The 16,065-nt window shown below is 44.3% G+C and overlaps 1 protein-coding gene across 4 annotated transcripts in view; it reads right to left on the minus strand.

The window, feature by feature from the left end:
* The window catches only part of LOC115195609 (glutamate receptor ionotropic, kainate 2), a 237,538-nt gene that overhangs the window by 132,779 nt on the left and 88,694 nt on the right, over positions 1-16,065 (minus strand). For all 4 annotated transcript variants that reach the window (XR_003878718.1, XM_029755669.1, XM_029755660.1 and 1 more), the window contains exon 6: positions 13,688-13,861. Coding sequence is in view for 3 of the 4 variants with exons in the window: in XM_029755669.1 (XP_029611529.1) it covers positions 13,688-13,861 (174 nt within the window). In the remaining variant the exon portion in view is untranslated. The remainder of the gene's footprint in view (positions 1-13,687; positions 13,862-16,065) is intronic.

Consider the following 16,065-nt stretch of genomic DNA (forward strand, 5'->3'; position numbering starts at 1 on the left):
TTCATATTGATTGTGATTTAAAAAAATATATATATATATATATATATTTTTTGTCTAAATATTTACATAAAAAAAAGAACTATTTTTATTTTATTTTAAAAATGGAAGGTTTTGGGAGAGGTAGGGGAGTTTTCATGTTTAACCCTTCACCGCCAGTGGGTAGGGGGGCAGCTATTTCTCCAGTTACTTCCACACCTCTGGCCAGGCCAACTGCACAGGCAAGTGTGCGCTTTCCACATGATTTAGAGCTACCTCAACTCAGTGCATTCGAGCCAGTTTCACCTAGTCCTAGGAAGGAGGATGTCTCTATGGATTTCCTGGCAGACATTGTTAAGCAGATAGGTCACTCCATAGGTGAAAATATTGCCTCTTGTTTGGAATCAAAGGCTATGGGAGATGGGGTAGGACAGAAGGTCGATTATGTTGGTGGTACCATGGCTGGGGCCAGCTCTAGTCTAAATGTAGTGGTGAAAAATGATGTCAGGGAACCAGTGTGTTTCAGGGGGGATGGTTCAGAGAAATGCACAGTGCATGAGTGGGAGGAGACCATGTTAGCGTACATGCAGAGGAAGGGCTATGATGGACAGGAGAGGTCAGATGAAGTTTTGGGTAAACTGTCAGGGCGGGCACGTGACGTGGTAAGAGTAAGCCTGCGCAGTAACACAGTTGACTTAAGCCAGGGCCCTAGACCAGTTTTTGACATTCTGAAGCGTCACTTTAGCGACACAGTCAACTCCGACATGCCCCTAGCTGATGTTTATTCTACGTTGCCAATGGAAGGGGAGACTCCATTTGACTACTGGATCAGACTGAACAGGGCCATAGAGGTGGCAGAGGACTGTTTGAAGAGGCAGAACAAGGAGCTAGACAATCCATCACGTGTTCTGACTGTCATGTTCATCAAGCACTGTCCGAACCCAGAGCTGTCATTGATATTCATGTGCAAACCATTGCATGAGTGGACGGTTGCGGAGGTCCATGGCAGGCTGGAGGAGTACCAGTGGAAGTGCAAGGCTCCACGTCCCTTGCGGCTGGCCCCACTGGTCACCACACTGACGCAGGAAGTAAGTAGGCCAGTGTCAGCTGTTGCAAACTGTCCGGACCCCTTGCAGCAGCCCACAACTGGCTCATCCGAGGCATTGGATCGGGTGATTGGCATGCTTGAACGGGTCTTGGAGCAGAGGCCACAGCAACCTGTAGGCGGCTATGATAACCGTTTCCAGGGGAGGCCCAGGAGAAGGGAGAACCCGTCTTTGCGATGCAAATTGTGTGGTGATGCGAATCACAGCACAATGGATCATTGTTATTCTAACCACCTATGCTTCCTCTGTTATGCAGCTGGGCACAGACGTCAAGAATGCCCTCGCACTTCATCGGTAACTCCCGTCGCTCCATCAAACAACGACACAGCGGCAGGAAAACTAGCTGGCCCGCACGGGATGGGGGGAAGTGCTGGGCCTTGTGAGGTGCCCCAATCAGTTAGTGTTGTAGATCTAGAGTCATTATATTCAAATGTTTGTGATGAAGTCAAGTCGAACGAAAAAGTCGTTATGCAAAATACACAGAGAGGGCTCCACAACGATGAACTCTTCTATACTAGTGTGTTACTGGGGGATGTTATAGAGGTGAGCGCTATGATTGACAGCGGTTCTATGGCATGCACATTGAGCTCAACAGTGGTGCCACGCCTTGAGAAAGCAGGTGTGCTCAAGAGTGGCTCCCTCAGTCCAACTGAAGTGGTGTTGGTTGGCTGCGGGGGGTTGAAGACCAAGCCTGTAGGTGTGTGTGAATTGAATCTGTCTGTGTATGGCAGCAGTGTCTCTGTCCCTGTTCTAGTAGTGGATGGCCAACGTGATGAGCTTATCCTAGGCAGCAACGTGATTAAACACCTCATCAGGGAGCTGAAGACGACTGGTGACTTCTGGGAGAAGATGTCATCATCTGAACACAATGGAGATGACAAACTGTTCCGTCTGCTGGCTAATGTAGAGAGATGGAAAGGGACTGAAGTGCCAGAAAGAGTGGGCACAGTAAGGCTGAAGCGGACGGTCACATTGGAGCCTATGCAGGAACATTTAGTCTGGGGCCGGCTGTGTACGCCTCAAAATGTATCCGCAGGCAGTGCTGTCGTTATTGAGCCTACGAGGGCACGCTCAAGGCCAAAAAACATTCTAGTGGGGAGAACAGTAGCGACATTGTGGAGCGATGGCTGGGTCCCTGTCAAAGTTATCAACCCCTCACCAAAGCCAGTAATGGTGAGACGGAATGCCAAGATAGCGGATGTTTTTCCTTGCATGGCATTAGAGGACTTTGACACTGACTATATGGATGGGCCCACTGTCAAACCGGTCCCCCTGGTGCAGCAGGTACACAAAATGGATGACAATCCAGACTTTGACAATGGTAGTGGAGATAGCTTGACCGTTGACAGTACCGTCAACCCGCACAGAGTGACAAGTGAGGTGTTGCACGAGTTAGGGTTAGGTGACATTGACATTGAGTCCACTCAGTTGTCGCAACAGTGTAAGGCCAGGCTAGTTCAGCTTATAGCCCGCTACGAGTCTATCTTCTCACGGCACAAACTAGATTGCGGGAAGGCTACGGGATATGTCCATCGCATCAGACTCAGTGACACTAAGCCTTTTAGGCTACCTTACCGTAGGCTCTCCCCTAACCATTATGACAAGCTCAGGCAGGCCTTGGATGAGATGGAAGAGCGAGAGATAATCAGGAAATCCAGCAGTGAGTATGCCTCCCCGCTCGTGCTGGTCTGGAAGAAATCTGGTGATCTGAGACTGTGTACAGACTTCCGATGGCTCAATGCTCGCACCGTAAAGGATGCCCACCCTCTACCTCACCAAGCTGATGCTCTGGCGGCCCTGGGTGGCAATGCTTTCTTCTCTACAATGGATTTGACCTCCGGCTACTACAATGTGGAGGTGCATGAAGACGACAAGAAGTTTACAGCCTTCACTTCTCCTTTTGGGTTATATGAATATAACCGTCTTTCACAAGGACTATGCAACAGCCCAGCTACATTCATGAGGATGATGTTGAGCATTTTTGGGGATCAAAATTTTTCTAGCCTCCTATGCTACCTGGACGATGTGCTGGTTTTTGCCCCGACTGAAGAACTTGGATTGCAACGCTTGGAGTCAGTTTTTGAGCGTCTCAAAGCCCATAATCTGAAATTGTCTCCAAAGAAATGCCATTTCATGAAGAGGTCAGTGCGGTTCTTGGGGCATGTCATCAGTGAAGGAGGTGTGGCCACAGACCCAGAAAAAGTGACGGCTATTACAGGGATGACAGAGAAGGATCTCATGGAGGATAACACGGACGTGCCTTCCCAGGGGAAGATTCGGTCCTTTCTCGGAATGATAGTCTATTACCAGCAGTTCATTGAGGGGTGCTCCACCATCGCTAAGCCGCTGCATGGGCTGACAACGGGGACGAAGGCACCACGCCACGGGAAAGGCAAGAGGAAAAGAGGAATACATAGGAAACTCACAGCAGCAGACTGGACTGGTGAGTGCAAACAGGCCTTTAGTCAGTTGAAACAAGCTCTCCTCGATCAGGTCATGCTAGCCCACCCTGATTTTAGTAGACCTTTCTTGCTGTCTGTAGACGCATCTAGTAATGGATTAGGTGCTGTCCTTTCCCAGGTGCCAGAGGATGGGTCTGCAGCCAGACCGGTAGCATTCGCTAGCAAATCACTTACTTATGCACAGTCAAAGTATCCTGCCCATAGGTTAGAGTTTTTTGCTTTACGGTGGGCTGTCTGTGAGAAATTTAGTCATTGGCTAAGGGGCAAGCCTTTTACTGTATGGACAGACAACAACCCATTAACGTACATCCTGTCCAAGCCTAAATTGGACGCCTGTGAACAGAGATGGGTTGCTAAACTTGCTCCATTCGAGTTTGACATCAAGTACATTCCCGGTCCCAAAAATGTCATTGCTGATGCACTCAGTAGACAGCCATTTGTGCAGCCGAGTGCTCTCCACCGCATCACAAGGGTTCCATACAAGGCCTTGCTGGAAGAAGCTGCGGGAGTACGTGCTGAGAAGGTGCAAGATGTGTTCCGCTGGTCGACCCACCCATTCGACCTCGAAAGCTGCTCACCGTCAATTGAGGCAGGTGCCTGTGAAATTGTCATGGACTGCCAAACCTCCTCCTATCCTTCTCCTGGTTCTCTGTCAAAGGAAGCGGTGTCAGCAGTCCTGAGGTCGCAAGGGGAGGCTGGTCTACAGAACTGTGCGCTGCTACTGCCTCAGCTCACTCAGTCACTGGTGCCGTCTGAGATGTCAGATGTGAGAGTGCTATCCCGTGACGACCTGATATCAAAGCAGCGCCAGGATGACGCTCTCGCCAGAGTTGTCTTCTACGTGGACAGGGGCCGTAGACCTTCTAGGAGGGAACGTGGCCATGAACCACTCGAGGCTCTGCGGATTCTGAAGACCTGGGAGAAGCTCACTCTGAAAATGGGTGTACTGTATCGCGTTACCAAAAGTTTGCTGTCAAAGAAGAAGACGTACCAGTATGTAGTACCCACCTCAATGAGGGCGACAGTTTTGAAGGGTGTCCATGATGAAGCCGGTCATCAGGGGCAACAGCGGACGTTGTACTTGACGAGACAGAGGTTCTTCTGGCATGGTCTGGAGTCGGATGTCAGAGAGTATGTCAAGACCTGCAAGAGGTGTGTGTTCAGTAAGGCCCCCGAGCCAGAGGCCAGAGCTCCACTGGAGAACATCATCACGACTGAGCCCCTCGAGTTGGTGTGCGTGGACTTCTGGTCTGCTGAAGACTCCAACAACAAGTCCTTGGATGTCCTGGTCGTCACTGACCATTTTACTAAGATGGCCCATGCCTTCTTGTGTCCGAACCAATCAGCTAAAGCAGTGGCCCTTCAGCTATGGAACAACATCTTCTGTGTGTATGGTTTTCCTCGTCGTATCCACTCTGACCAAGGGGCCAACTTTGAAAGTAAATTGATTGCTGAGTTGTTGAGTGCTGCAGGAGTCCAGAAGTCGCACACAACTCCCTACCATCCAATGGGGAACGGGGGAGTCGAAAGGTTCAATAGAATGCTGGGAAACATGATCAGGGCTTTACCTACAAGAGCGAAGCACAGGTGGCCCCAGAAGCTGAAGTCATTGACCTTTGCCTACAACTGTACGGTCCATGAAACCACGGGCTACGCCCCTTTCCAGTTGATGTTTGGGAGAACCCCACGTCTGCCTGTCGACATGATGTTTGGTACGGTGCTGCAAGACTCAGAGGTTGTAGACTATGACGAGTACATAAAGTCCCTGACGAGAGACCTGAGGGAGGCCATGGAGACGGTACAGGTGTCGGCAACCAAACAGCTGAAGAGGCATGCGGGCCTCTACAACAGGAAGATCAGGGGGGCTCCAGTGGAGGTCGGTGATCGGGTGCTGCTGGCGAATAAGGGTGAACGTGGAAAGAGGAAGCTGGCGGATCGTTGGGAGAACAACCTCTATATTGTTACGGAGAAGAATAGGGACATCCACATCTTCAAGATACAGAACATGTCGACTGGCCAGGAGAAAACGGTCCACCGTAATCTGATAATGCCTGTAAACTTCTTGCCTCTACCTGACACTGCCTTGGAGACACCTAATATGGGAGACCGTGAGGATCCGAGTGAGGAGATGGAGGACTCATCCGTGAACGATATACCAGAAATGGACATTGGTGAGAGGACTAGTGTGTGGGTATCAGAACAGACCTCGGGGGAAGGACAGCCGGAGCACTCTGAAAAAGAAACCCCAGATGTGCTGGAAGATGGGCCACTGGCGAGGGACCCTCAGAACTCACCACATTCTGAGGGTGCCACTGGTGGCACAAGCGTGTCAGAGCTAACCTTTGGGGAAGAAATGTCCGAACCCTCTGAAGAAAAAAGGCATTCTGAAGATGCCGCTGGTAGCACAAGCTCCAGCAACAGTCACGGAACCCTTGACCTTGACTATCCACCGACTGTGGAAAGTGACCCACCAGTGGTGGTTGTAGGTGAACAGGTTAAACGTATTAACTCTGTTAGGCCTGTCAGGTCAGCGGCTGGTCGGGTTAAGAAACGCCCAGTGAGACTCATAGAGACTATGCAGACACAGAGGGTTTTTCATACAGAATTCATTAGAATACCTGTGTGGGTGTAGGATTAGAATCCAAGTCTGTAGTCCATTTTTTTTTTTTTTCCCCTTTTTTTTTTTTTTCTCATTCAAGAGACCCCATGGAGGTCATGGGTCAGAGGTCAAGTAGACCAAGGTTTTTCTGTGAGGTTCTCATTGTCACTGAGTGTACTGAACATGTAACAGGCATGTTTTCCTACGGGGTCTTTGAATTCCCCTAATTCTCTTTGGAGAATAGTCTTTGCACTGGAATATTTGGTGACATATGTATTGCAAGGTATTGCGTACCTCATTTTGTTTCTTTATAGTGTGCAAGTGTAATTCAGCAGGGGAGAATGTAACAGGGTTGGTTATGTTTCCACTTGCCTCTAAAGCAATGTGTACTTAATGTTCAAGCATTCGTATTGGTTGGTTCAACTGATGACAATAAGGTGTGTTGTGATTGGCCCCGCTTGCAGATAGGGGGAGATCGCGAACGTCAGGTCTTCCCAGTATGAAAATGTGATGCAAGGGGTAGGTCACGTTCTGAATACTGTTTTATATTTTATATTTTACAATGTGTACAAGTTTGCTGTACGTTACTGATTTATACATGTGTGGGTATATGGTACCTGTTAGGGATTGAGGGGCTTTATGGAATGTGCTTTGGCATATGATTGCTGTAGATAAGTGTTAGCTAGCATACACCGTTGTAATGGTCACATAAGCCCACTGCTAACACAGTTGTCTTCATGCTACAGCTTTTGCCATCGACAGCCATCGGTATCATTAAGCCCTGCACAACTACCGTGCTGTTTCTCATTTAACAACAGGTATTTACACATGTTATATTTTGTATTGTATTTTTGTATTTTGTGCCCCAGTATGAAAATGTGATGCAAGGGCTTTTGCCATCGACAGCCATCGGTATCATTAAGCCCTGCACAACTACCGTGCTGTTTCTCATTTAACAACAGGAATAAATGATGCTCAACTGGGACCACTGGCTGATGTGATTTATTAGGAGAAAACACAACGCAAGGAGAGTACGATATACATCTGTTACATAAGTACAATATTGACTGCAGTACACTACACGCAACATTGTTTCCCAGTGTACTGGATAACACCATATTGACTGCTTTTGTTCTTTGTTTTCAGGGAGTACTGGAAATGGATGCTAATGCAATCCCACAATCCCACATGAGCCCCAGTCCAAAACTGGTTTGCTGACCACCCATCATTTCTCGTGCAATACCTCCCACCATACTCACCATTTCTGAACCCCATAGAAGAGTTATTTTCGGCATGGCGGTGGAAGGTATATGACCGGCAGCCCTTTGTGTGCATGCCTCTTATGCAGGCTATGGAAGAGGCATGTGATGAGATTGATGTGGGTGTGATTCAGGGATGGATAAGGCACTCAAGGCGCTTCTTCCCTCGATGTCTGGCAAGAGAAGATATTGCCTGTGATGTGGATGAGGCGTTGTGGCCAGACCCAGCTGTGCGGCAAGATGCTGCCTAATTATTTTTCTTGCCTCTTTTTTTTCTCCTATATATTTTTTCTGCACATTTTTTCTGCAATTTTCTTTTTCAGTTTACTGTTTTTTGGTGAACATATTTTTCTTCAGTCCAATGTAAATATATCTGCTGTGCATATGTTGCACTGACTTGTTTGGTGAAAAATAAAAAATAAAATGTTTCAACAGCATGTGTGTGTATCTGCAAATATTTCTGTGCATCTGAAGAATTTTCTACAATTTGAACTATTTTAGTATTATGGCAAAGTATACTAAAGAGGAGAGTGCTTTTCATTATGCCCAACAGTGTGTAGTTGGTTAGACAAAAATCTGGTAATATGAACAAAGTCTGTGCCATTTCGTGCAAAGGTTTGATTTTGATAATGCTATATGTAGTTTTGGTTGCAGTGCTTCATTTTGCAGGATATGAGGTATTTTGCAGTTTGGGTGTGTGGTTTTGTGAATTGTGTTAAATATTTTGATTAAACCAGCCTTGTTTGCAAAATTGTTTTAGCAATTAGGAAAAACTGTAATGTGATTATACAGTATATACTGCATCAATTCAGGGGCCAGTATAGTGAGCCAAACCACTGCATGCATATCTGCATGTTTTACTGAGACTGACTATAGACGTCCTCCTCATTCTGTTTCAGTCTATCAATCAGCCATGACACCACAAGGTGACTCTGGGATGGTGTTGTCCTGGCAACCATCTGCTACAAAACTGTTGCCTGGTCACTGGATATAGAGAAGCGCTAGGGAGGCTTGACGGACCATAGAAATAGAATGTGAAGGACACTGTATTGTGGAGATGCTAGGGATACTTTGATGCTAGGGATACTTTGAACAATATATGCTAGGGATACTTTGGAAGGTCATATAAGCTTGTTTTGTACATTTCCTTCGGTTCGTTCCTAATTTACTGATTCCCCTCAAGATGGCAGAAGGCTACTGGCACACACAGTAGAAAGTGCTACTGATTTTAGAACACCTTTTCCAACCCGATTCTATTCTATTCCTATTTTTCTTTTGGAAATAAAAATATATAACAATGAAAGGATGTTATTTCCAAGGAACGAACAAAGAAAAAATAGGTAGATGTTAATGTTTTTGAAGTATGGATTTGGGTTGGATAGAGCAGTATTGTTGTTGTGTCTTAAATGTTGTGTGTATATTATGGTGTGTGATTATCTCTGACAAATTAAGCTAAATGATCGTGCCCAAACTGGCCAATTTAATTCATAGGATTCATATACTTTTTTATAACAATGAATCCACAGAAATGGTGAAAAGCCACCCACGAACCCTCCAAGCCAATTCCAACCAATGGTGGAAAAAGTACCCTTCTTTTCCCTTCTTTTCTTCTGAAGATAACTTACAAGAAAATGACTAAAGTAAAAGTAGAAATCACCCAGTAAAATACTACTTGAGTAGTATTAAAATTATTTGGTTGTAAATGTACTTAAGTATCAAAAGTAAAAGTATAAATCATTTAAAATGCCTTATATTAAGCAAACCAGACAACACAATTTTCTTTTTTATTTATTTACGGATAGCCAGATAGCCAGGGGCACAGTTCAATTTACAAACAAAGCATTTGTTTTTAGTGAGTCTGCCAGATCAGAGGCAGTAAGGATGACCAGGGACGTTCTCTTGATAAGTGCATGAATTAGACAATTTTCCTGTCCTGCTAAGCATTCAAAGTGTAATGAGTACTTTTGGGTGTCAGGGAAAATGTATGGAGTAAAAAGTACATTATTTTCTTTAGGAATGTAGTGGAGTAAACGTAAAAGTTGTCAAAAATATAAATAGTAAAGTACAGATCAGTGGCGACCCGTCATTCAGGCAACCCGTCATTCCGGGCTGTTTTGAGCCCCACATTTTTAGCAATAAAATATATATATATATATATATATATATATATATTTTTTTTATTGCTAAAAATGTATATATATATATATATATATATATTTGGGGCTTGCCTGTTTTGCATGTTATTTTGGCATTATTAATATGTATCACATATCAGTTTGCAAACAATGTAAAAAAAATATATACATCATTGAGTTATTAAAGCCAGATACAAACACGGTCTCTTTTTTTGTTTTCTTGCGTGAGGCAGCTCCAAAATGCAGATGTTTTAGCCTAGCTCAGTGCTTTCTGTGGTGGTGGGGCTCTCCAGCAGAAAATATGAGCATTGCGCCGTGATTGGCTCAGTGTTCTGTCACTCATGGGGACACTACGTCATCATCAAGTTGAAGTCCTTAGTAAGGATAGACATCCAAAATTGTAGCCCTTTGGGTCCTGCCATAGAGTTATATTACAAGTGCCCTTCCAAGAAGGCTCAAGGTCATTGGCCACAGATAAAATGACGTCAAATCACGTTATATGTACGGTAGCTTTGATTGGACTGATCACGTCAACATCATACTTTCAATGTCTTAGCTAGCAGTCATCATCATGAATCAAGTCGGCAATCTGCTGGCAAATCATTTTTACTACATAATTTTTTACTACATGATTCCATATGTGTTATTTTATTGTTTTGATGTCTTCACTATTATTCCACAATGTAGAAATTTGTCAAATTAAAGAAAAACCTTGGAATGAGTAGCAGTGTCCAAACTTTTGACTGGTACTATAGGTGTTTGTTTTGTCCAGGTGGGAAAGGGCACTGTGGAGTGCAATTGAGATTGCCTCATCTGTGGATCTGTTGGGGCGGTATGCGAACTGGAGTGGGTCTAGGGTTCCAGGTGAAAGCAATGATCACATATTGATGTCCATCGTTAAATCAACTTCAATCAGTGTAGATCATCAACCAGACCCGGTCCATCACATCAAATCTCTACCAGACCAGGCCCGCCTCAGCACAGCTCTACCAGACCGGCCCATCACAGCACATCTCTACCAGACCCGGACCATCACAGCACAGCAAACCAGACCAGGCCAGCCTCAGCACAGTTCTACCAGACCTGGCCCATCACAGCACAGCTCTAATAGACCAGGCCCACTTCAACTCAGCCCAGCTCTACACAGCACCAACCACTACCCTGTTGAGGGTAGTGCACCACATGATGCAGTCCATACCATGTATCATTCTCATAATCAGCCCTAATATACTGAGAGTTTGGAGCTTCGCCACAGTGCTCTTCATACCACCCTCCTCAATTCTCCCCACATCTTCCCTCCCAGGCTAGTTTTGGTTACCCTGCCTACTCTACTCCCATCCCCATGACAGGCCTCGGACACTCCTGCCCCAAATGGCAGCCCCCAACCCTGCAACAGAAACACCAAGTCCTCCTTTGCACACCCAGAATGGAGCATTGGCAGCCACTCCGGTCCCCTGCAGCAGTTCCACTCCTTTGGCGGGAGCTTCATCCGGGTGGACTGAGCTCCGCCAACACTGCTCTCCCAGTTCCCGCCCCAGCCCCTGTATCCAGCTACTTGAGGGAGGTCTGTCAAATGCTCAGTCTGTTCTGCTTTCATGTTGTTAACCAGGGACCTTGGAAAAGTCTCAGCTCACTCAACAAATAGCTGCAGATGACCATATGCCTGTTAGCTCTGATGGGAATGAGCTGAATATCCCCTCTGACTTTAGGGAGGTTGGGCTAACACACCTAAATGTGCAAAGTATGATTTAAAAAAGGGACACAATTGACATTTGGGTACAGGACTCATGTTCTGACATTCTGTCTCTCTCGGAAACATGGTTAAATTATTATGACTCTGATAAAGACATTGAAGTACATTGTCATAATGTGACAGATTACAGAAAGGGGGAGGAGTGGCCATATATGTCAAATCTAATTTCATCTTTAAATATTTCCGTTCCCAAGAAATTTGAGCTCCTGATTGTAGAGGTGTCCATAAACCAGAACACATTTATTTGTTGCTGGGATTTACCCCCCCCCCCCCCCCCCCCTGCTGCCATGGTGGATGCTATTGGTACTATAGCTGTTAATGACAAAGCAAAAACAGGTTTTTAGAAACGTTTGTAAATGTATTAATAATAAAAAACATAAATACCTTATATACATAAGTATTCATACCTTTTGCTATGAGACTTGAAATTGAGCTCAAGTGCATCCTGTTTCCATTGATCATCTTTGAGATGTTTGTACAACTTGATTGGATCCAGCAAAATCCGTCAGTTTAAGCTAGAGATATATATATATATATTTTTTAATGGGCTGCGTCTCAATCGACCGCATCTACTTATGTTGGCCTTCCGCATCTGCTGTGGAAGGTGACTGATCAACAGCAGTGTTTGTCAGACCATGAGACATCCCAAAAATCGGTCTTCTCACGAAAACGTATGTGAACGGTTTGGCTCTACGACCCCCACAAGAGTCTTGGGACACAAGAGTCTTGGTACAGCCGATCTGCCAACTTCTGTCTGTAGCAGTTTGGGCTACACACTAATATGACCCCTCATTGGAAAGGTAAGACTCTCTCGAACATGTTGGTTGTTTTGCTTTAGGACTACCATGGAACTCACAAGACTCGTCGGAAGATCCCCCGATAACAGTTGAAAAAATGTATGGAAATATATATGGAGACTGTTTAGAGTAAAAAATAAGGGGTTAAATACATGTAAAAAATAGAACAAAGAATCTAGATCTTTCTTATATCTCTCAGATATAGGACAGACACTTCAGAAAAAACTTTGTTTAGATTTTTTGGGGGTCTGTTTGTTGTTCCATGTAATGAATCTGTTATTCAATGCATTTGTATGGGCTAATAGTGCCCTATTATTTGATATTTCTCTGCTACATGTGGAAATTACCACAATGTTCCCACCCTCAATTGCTAAATATGTATTAGCAGCCTGCTTCAGCCTTCGAGAATGAACCTGAACAATAATTTTTGCTCTAGGATAGGAATTACTCGAAATAGGTGTGGCAACTTTAATCCTTGCATACATGAATAACAGCGTTGTTGTTTAATCTTGTGTATAAGCCTAGGGGAATTGCTTTAGGGTTGGTATGCTTCCTTATGTGGCAATGGGTCTTTCTCTGGCAAGACATCAGAGCAGATTCCTACCCGAATGAATGCAGCTTACTGTGCATTGGATAATACAATTGAAAGGATACTTATAGAGCCTACAGTGTCTTTGCTTTGAATAAGCATGCATACAGTGTTTGACATGCATGTGCTCTAGTTTAGGGGTTGCAGCTTCCATGAAAAACAGAAAACTACAGTTTGGCATGATATCATATTGCGCATTGTGCAACAATAAGCAAGTAGGCAAGATAAGGTTAAGACTAAATTCCAATTCACAAGCATATATTTCAGTTTCTGAGCCTGTGTTATTGCTTTTCTGCTTCTGAATCTCTAAAGATTCACCATGGATTTACTGCCATCCTATACCCAGACAGAGGAAAGTGATACCAAACAGAAAAACACAGGCATACATCTCCCCAGGGGCTTCATATCATGCTAGCGAAATTAAGTAATTGGCGGTTTCAGACAAATAAATACAGAGAAAGACCTTGAATGACCATGTTTCTTTTTTTTCACTTTCAAATTACCTCATCGTTGCTGGCTTTTTTGGATGGCACCCCGAAAAAAAAGTAGAGCCCATCATTACCGTCCAATTTGCTCTCTCTCTCCTTACACTGACAGATTGTCATATTTTGGCAGTGTTCCCAGCGGATAGAGGGAGAGAGGAGGCGAGTGAAGGAGTGCAGATAAACGTCCATTACCATCCACATCGTCTCATTAGAGAGCATTTAGACCCAGGAGCTTCAACCCCAAAGCTCCAGACGGGATTACTGCCCAGCCTTGGTGCCCTCCCAGAGAGCCTCTCACCTGGACTAAAGCCCTGGCTATCCTGTCCTGTTACCCATAAAGTAACTCTTTCCTTACATTTTCATATTTCACATTTCATATAAACTGACCATTCCATACACAATGGCTTTACAAAGTGCTTGTACTAGAAAAATCCCATAAATGTAGCAATATAATTTAATTAAGTATCGCAATAAACATGTTTGTGCATGCACAGCATAACAGAGCCATAAGCAGTTTCAATCGTACCGTCATGAATCCGTCCAGGAGGCCTGAGTCCGCTTTAGGTGGGGCTTGAAGGCGTTCCATGGACCACTTCTCGATGATCGATGACACCTGAGAGTTTTCAGTGTTGAGGATCCGGAAACCTGTCAGGTTGACTCCGCTGTACCGATACGGCTCCATATCCAAAGCGAAAAGATCCTAAAATAAAAAATAGCCTGATTCATGCTTGATACTTAATTATTATTATTTTATATAAAGTACAAGTCAACAGTTTGGACACACCTACTCATTTCAGGGTTTTTCTTTATTTTAACTATGTTTTATTTACATTTACATTTAAGTCATTTAGCAGACGCTCTTATCCAGAGCGACTTACAAATTGGATTTTATATTATATATTATAGAATAATAATATATTTTATTTTGAGATTCTTCAAAGTAGCCACCCTTTGCCTTGATGACAGCTTTGCACACTCTTGGCATTCTCTCAACCAGCTTCATGACGTAGTTACCTGGATTATATTTAAATTAACAGGTGTGCCTTGTTAAAAGTTCATTTGTGGAATTTCTTTCCTTCTTAATGCGTTTTAGCCAATCAGTTGTGTTGAGACAAGGTAGGGGTGGTATACAGATATAGCCCTATTTGGTAAAAGACAAAGTCCACATTATGGGAAGAACAGCTCAAATAAGCAAAAAGAAACAAAAAAACATCATTACATTAAAACATGCATATCAGTCAATGCGGAAGTGTTCAAGAAATTTTTACGTTTCTTCAAGTGCAGTCGCAAAAACCATCAAGAGCTATGATGAAACTGGCTCTCATGCATTCTCTCAACCAGCTTCATGATGAATGCATTACAACAGTCTTGAAGGAGTTCCCACATACACTGAGTACTTGCGGGCTGCTTTTCCTTCACTCTGCGGTCCAACTCATCCCAAACCATCTCAATTGGGTTGAGGTCGGGTGATCGTGGAGGCCAGGTCATCTGATGCAGCACGCCATCACTCTCCTTCTTGGTCAAATAGACCTTACACAGCCTGGAGGTGTGTTTTGGGTCATTGTCCTGTTGAAAAACAAATGATAGTCCCACTAGATGGGATGGCGTATCACTGCAGAATGCAGAAAGTCTGCAGAATCACAGAAAGTGTCATCAGCAAAGCACCCTCACACCATCACACCTCCTCCTCCAGGCTTCCTGGTGGGAACCACACATGTGGAGATCATCCGTTCACCTACTCTGCGTCTCACAAAGACATGGCGGTTGGAACCAAAACTCACAGGTTCTCAACTGGCAGCTTCATTATATAGTACCTGCAAGTCACAACATCAACACTGAAGAAGCGACTCCAGGATGCTGGACTTCTAGCCAAAGGTCCTGCGTCCAGTGTCCGTGTTCTTTTGCCCATGTAAATCTTTTATTTTTATTGGCCAGTGTGAGATATGGCTTTTTCTTTGCAACTCATCCCTCATCCAGAGTCGCCTCTTCACTGTTGATGTTGAGACTAGTGTTCTACGGGTACTATTTAATGAAGCTGCAACTTGAGGACTTGTGTGGCGTCTGTTTCTCAAACTAGATACTCTAATGTACCTGTTCTCTTTCTCAGTTGTGCACCAGGACCTCTCACTCCTCTTTCTATTCTGGTTAGAGCCAGTTTGCGCAGTTCTGTGAAGGAAGTAGTACACAGCGTTGTACGAGATCTTCAGTTTCTTGGCAATTTCTCGCATGGAATAGCCTTCATTTCTCAGAACAAGAATGGACCTGAGCCTGTAGTTGAACCCACAAATGCTAATGCTCCAGATACTCAACTAGTTTAAAGAAAGCTAGTTTTATTGCTTCTTTAACTTCTCTTGGGTAGGGGGCAGTATTTTCACGTCCGGATGAAAAGCGTGCCAAAAGTAAACTTCCTGTTACTCGGGCCCAGAAGCTAGGACATGCATATAATTTGGATAGAAGGTTTGTAGGTTTGGATAGAAAACACTCTAAGGTTTCTAAAACTGTTAAAATTAGGTCTGTGAGTGTAACAGAACTGATTTGGCAGGCAAAACCCCGAGGACAAACCATTAAAAAAAAAACAATTCAGCCCACCACTGTTTTCAATGGCTGTCACTTTTATTATAAGGTGAAATCCTCCCAGATTGCAGATCCTAGGGCTTCCACTAGATGTCAACAGTCAATAGAAAGAGTTTCATGCTGGTGTTTGGAAAAATGAGCCAGAAATTGTAGTTTTTGTAGGTGGCTCCCATTTTGGCTGTAGTGTTTCCAAGCGCGTGGAAGAGAGTGCGTTCTTTGGTATTTTTCTTTGGTAAAGACAATAACGATTCTCCGTCTTAAATTGTATCGTTTATTTACGCATTAGGGTACCTAAGGATTTATTATAAACGTTGTTTGACTTGTTTGGAA

Source organism: Salmo trutta, chromosome 1, assembly GCF_901001165.1.
Source record: "Salmo trutta chromosome 1, fSalTru1.1, whole genome shotgun sequence".
Taxonomy (NCBI): domain Eukaryota; kingdom Metazoa; phylum Chordata; class Actinopteri; order Salmoniformes; family Salmonidae; genus Salmo; species Salmo trutta.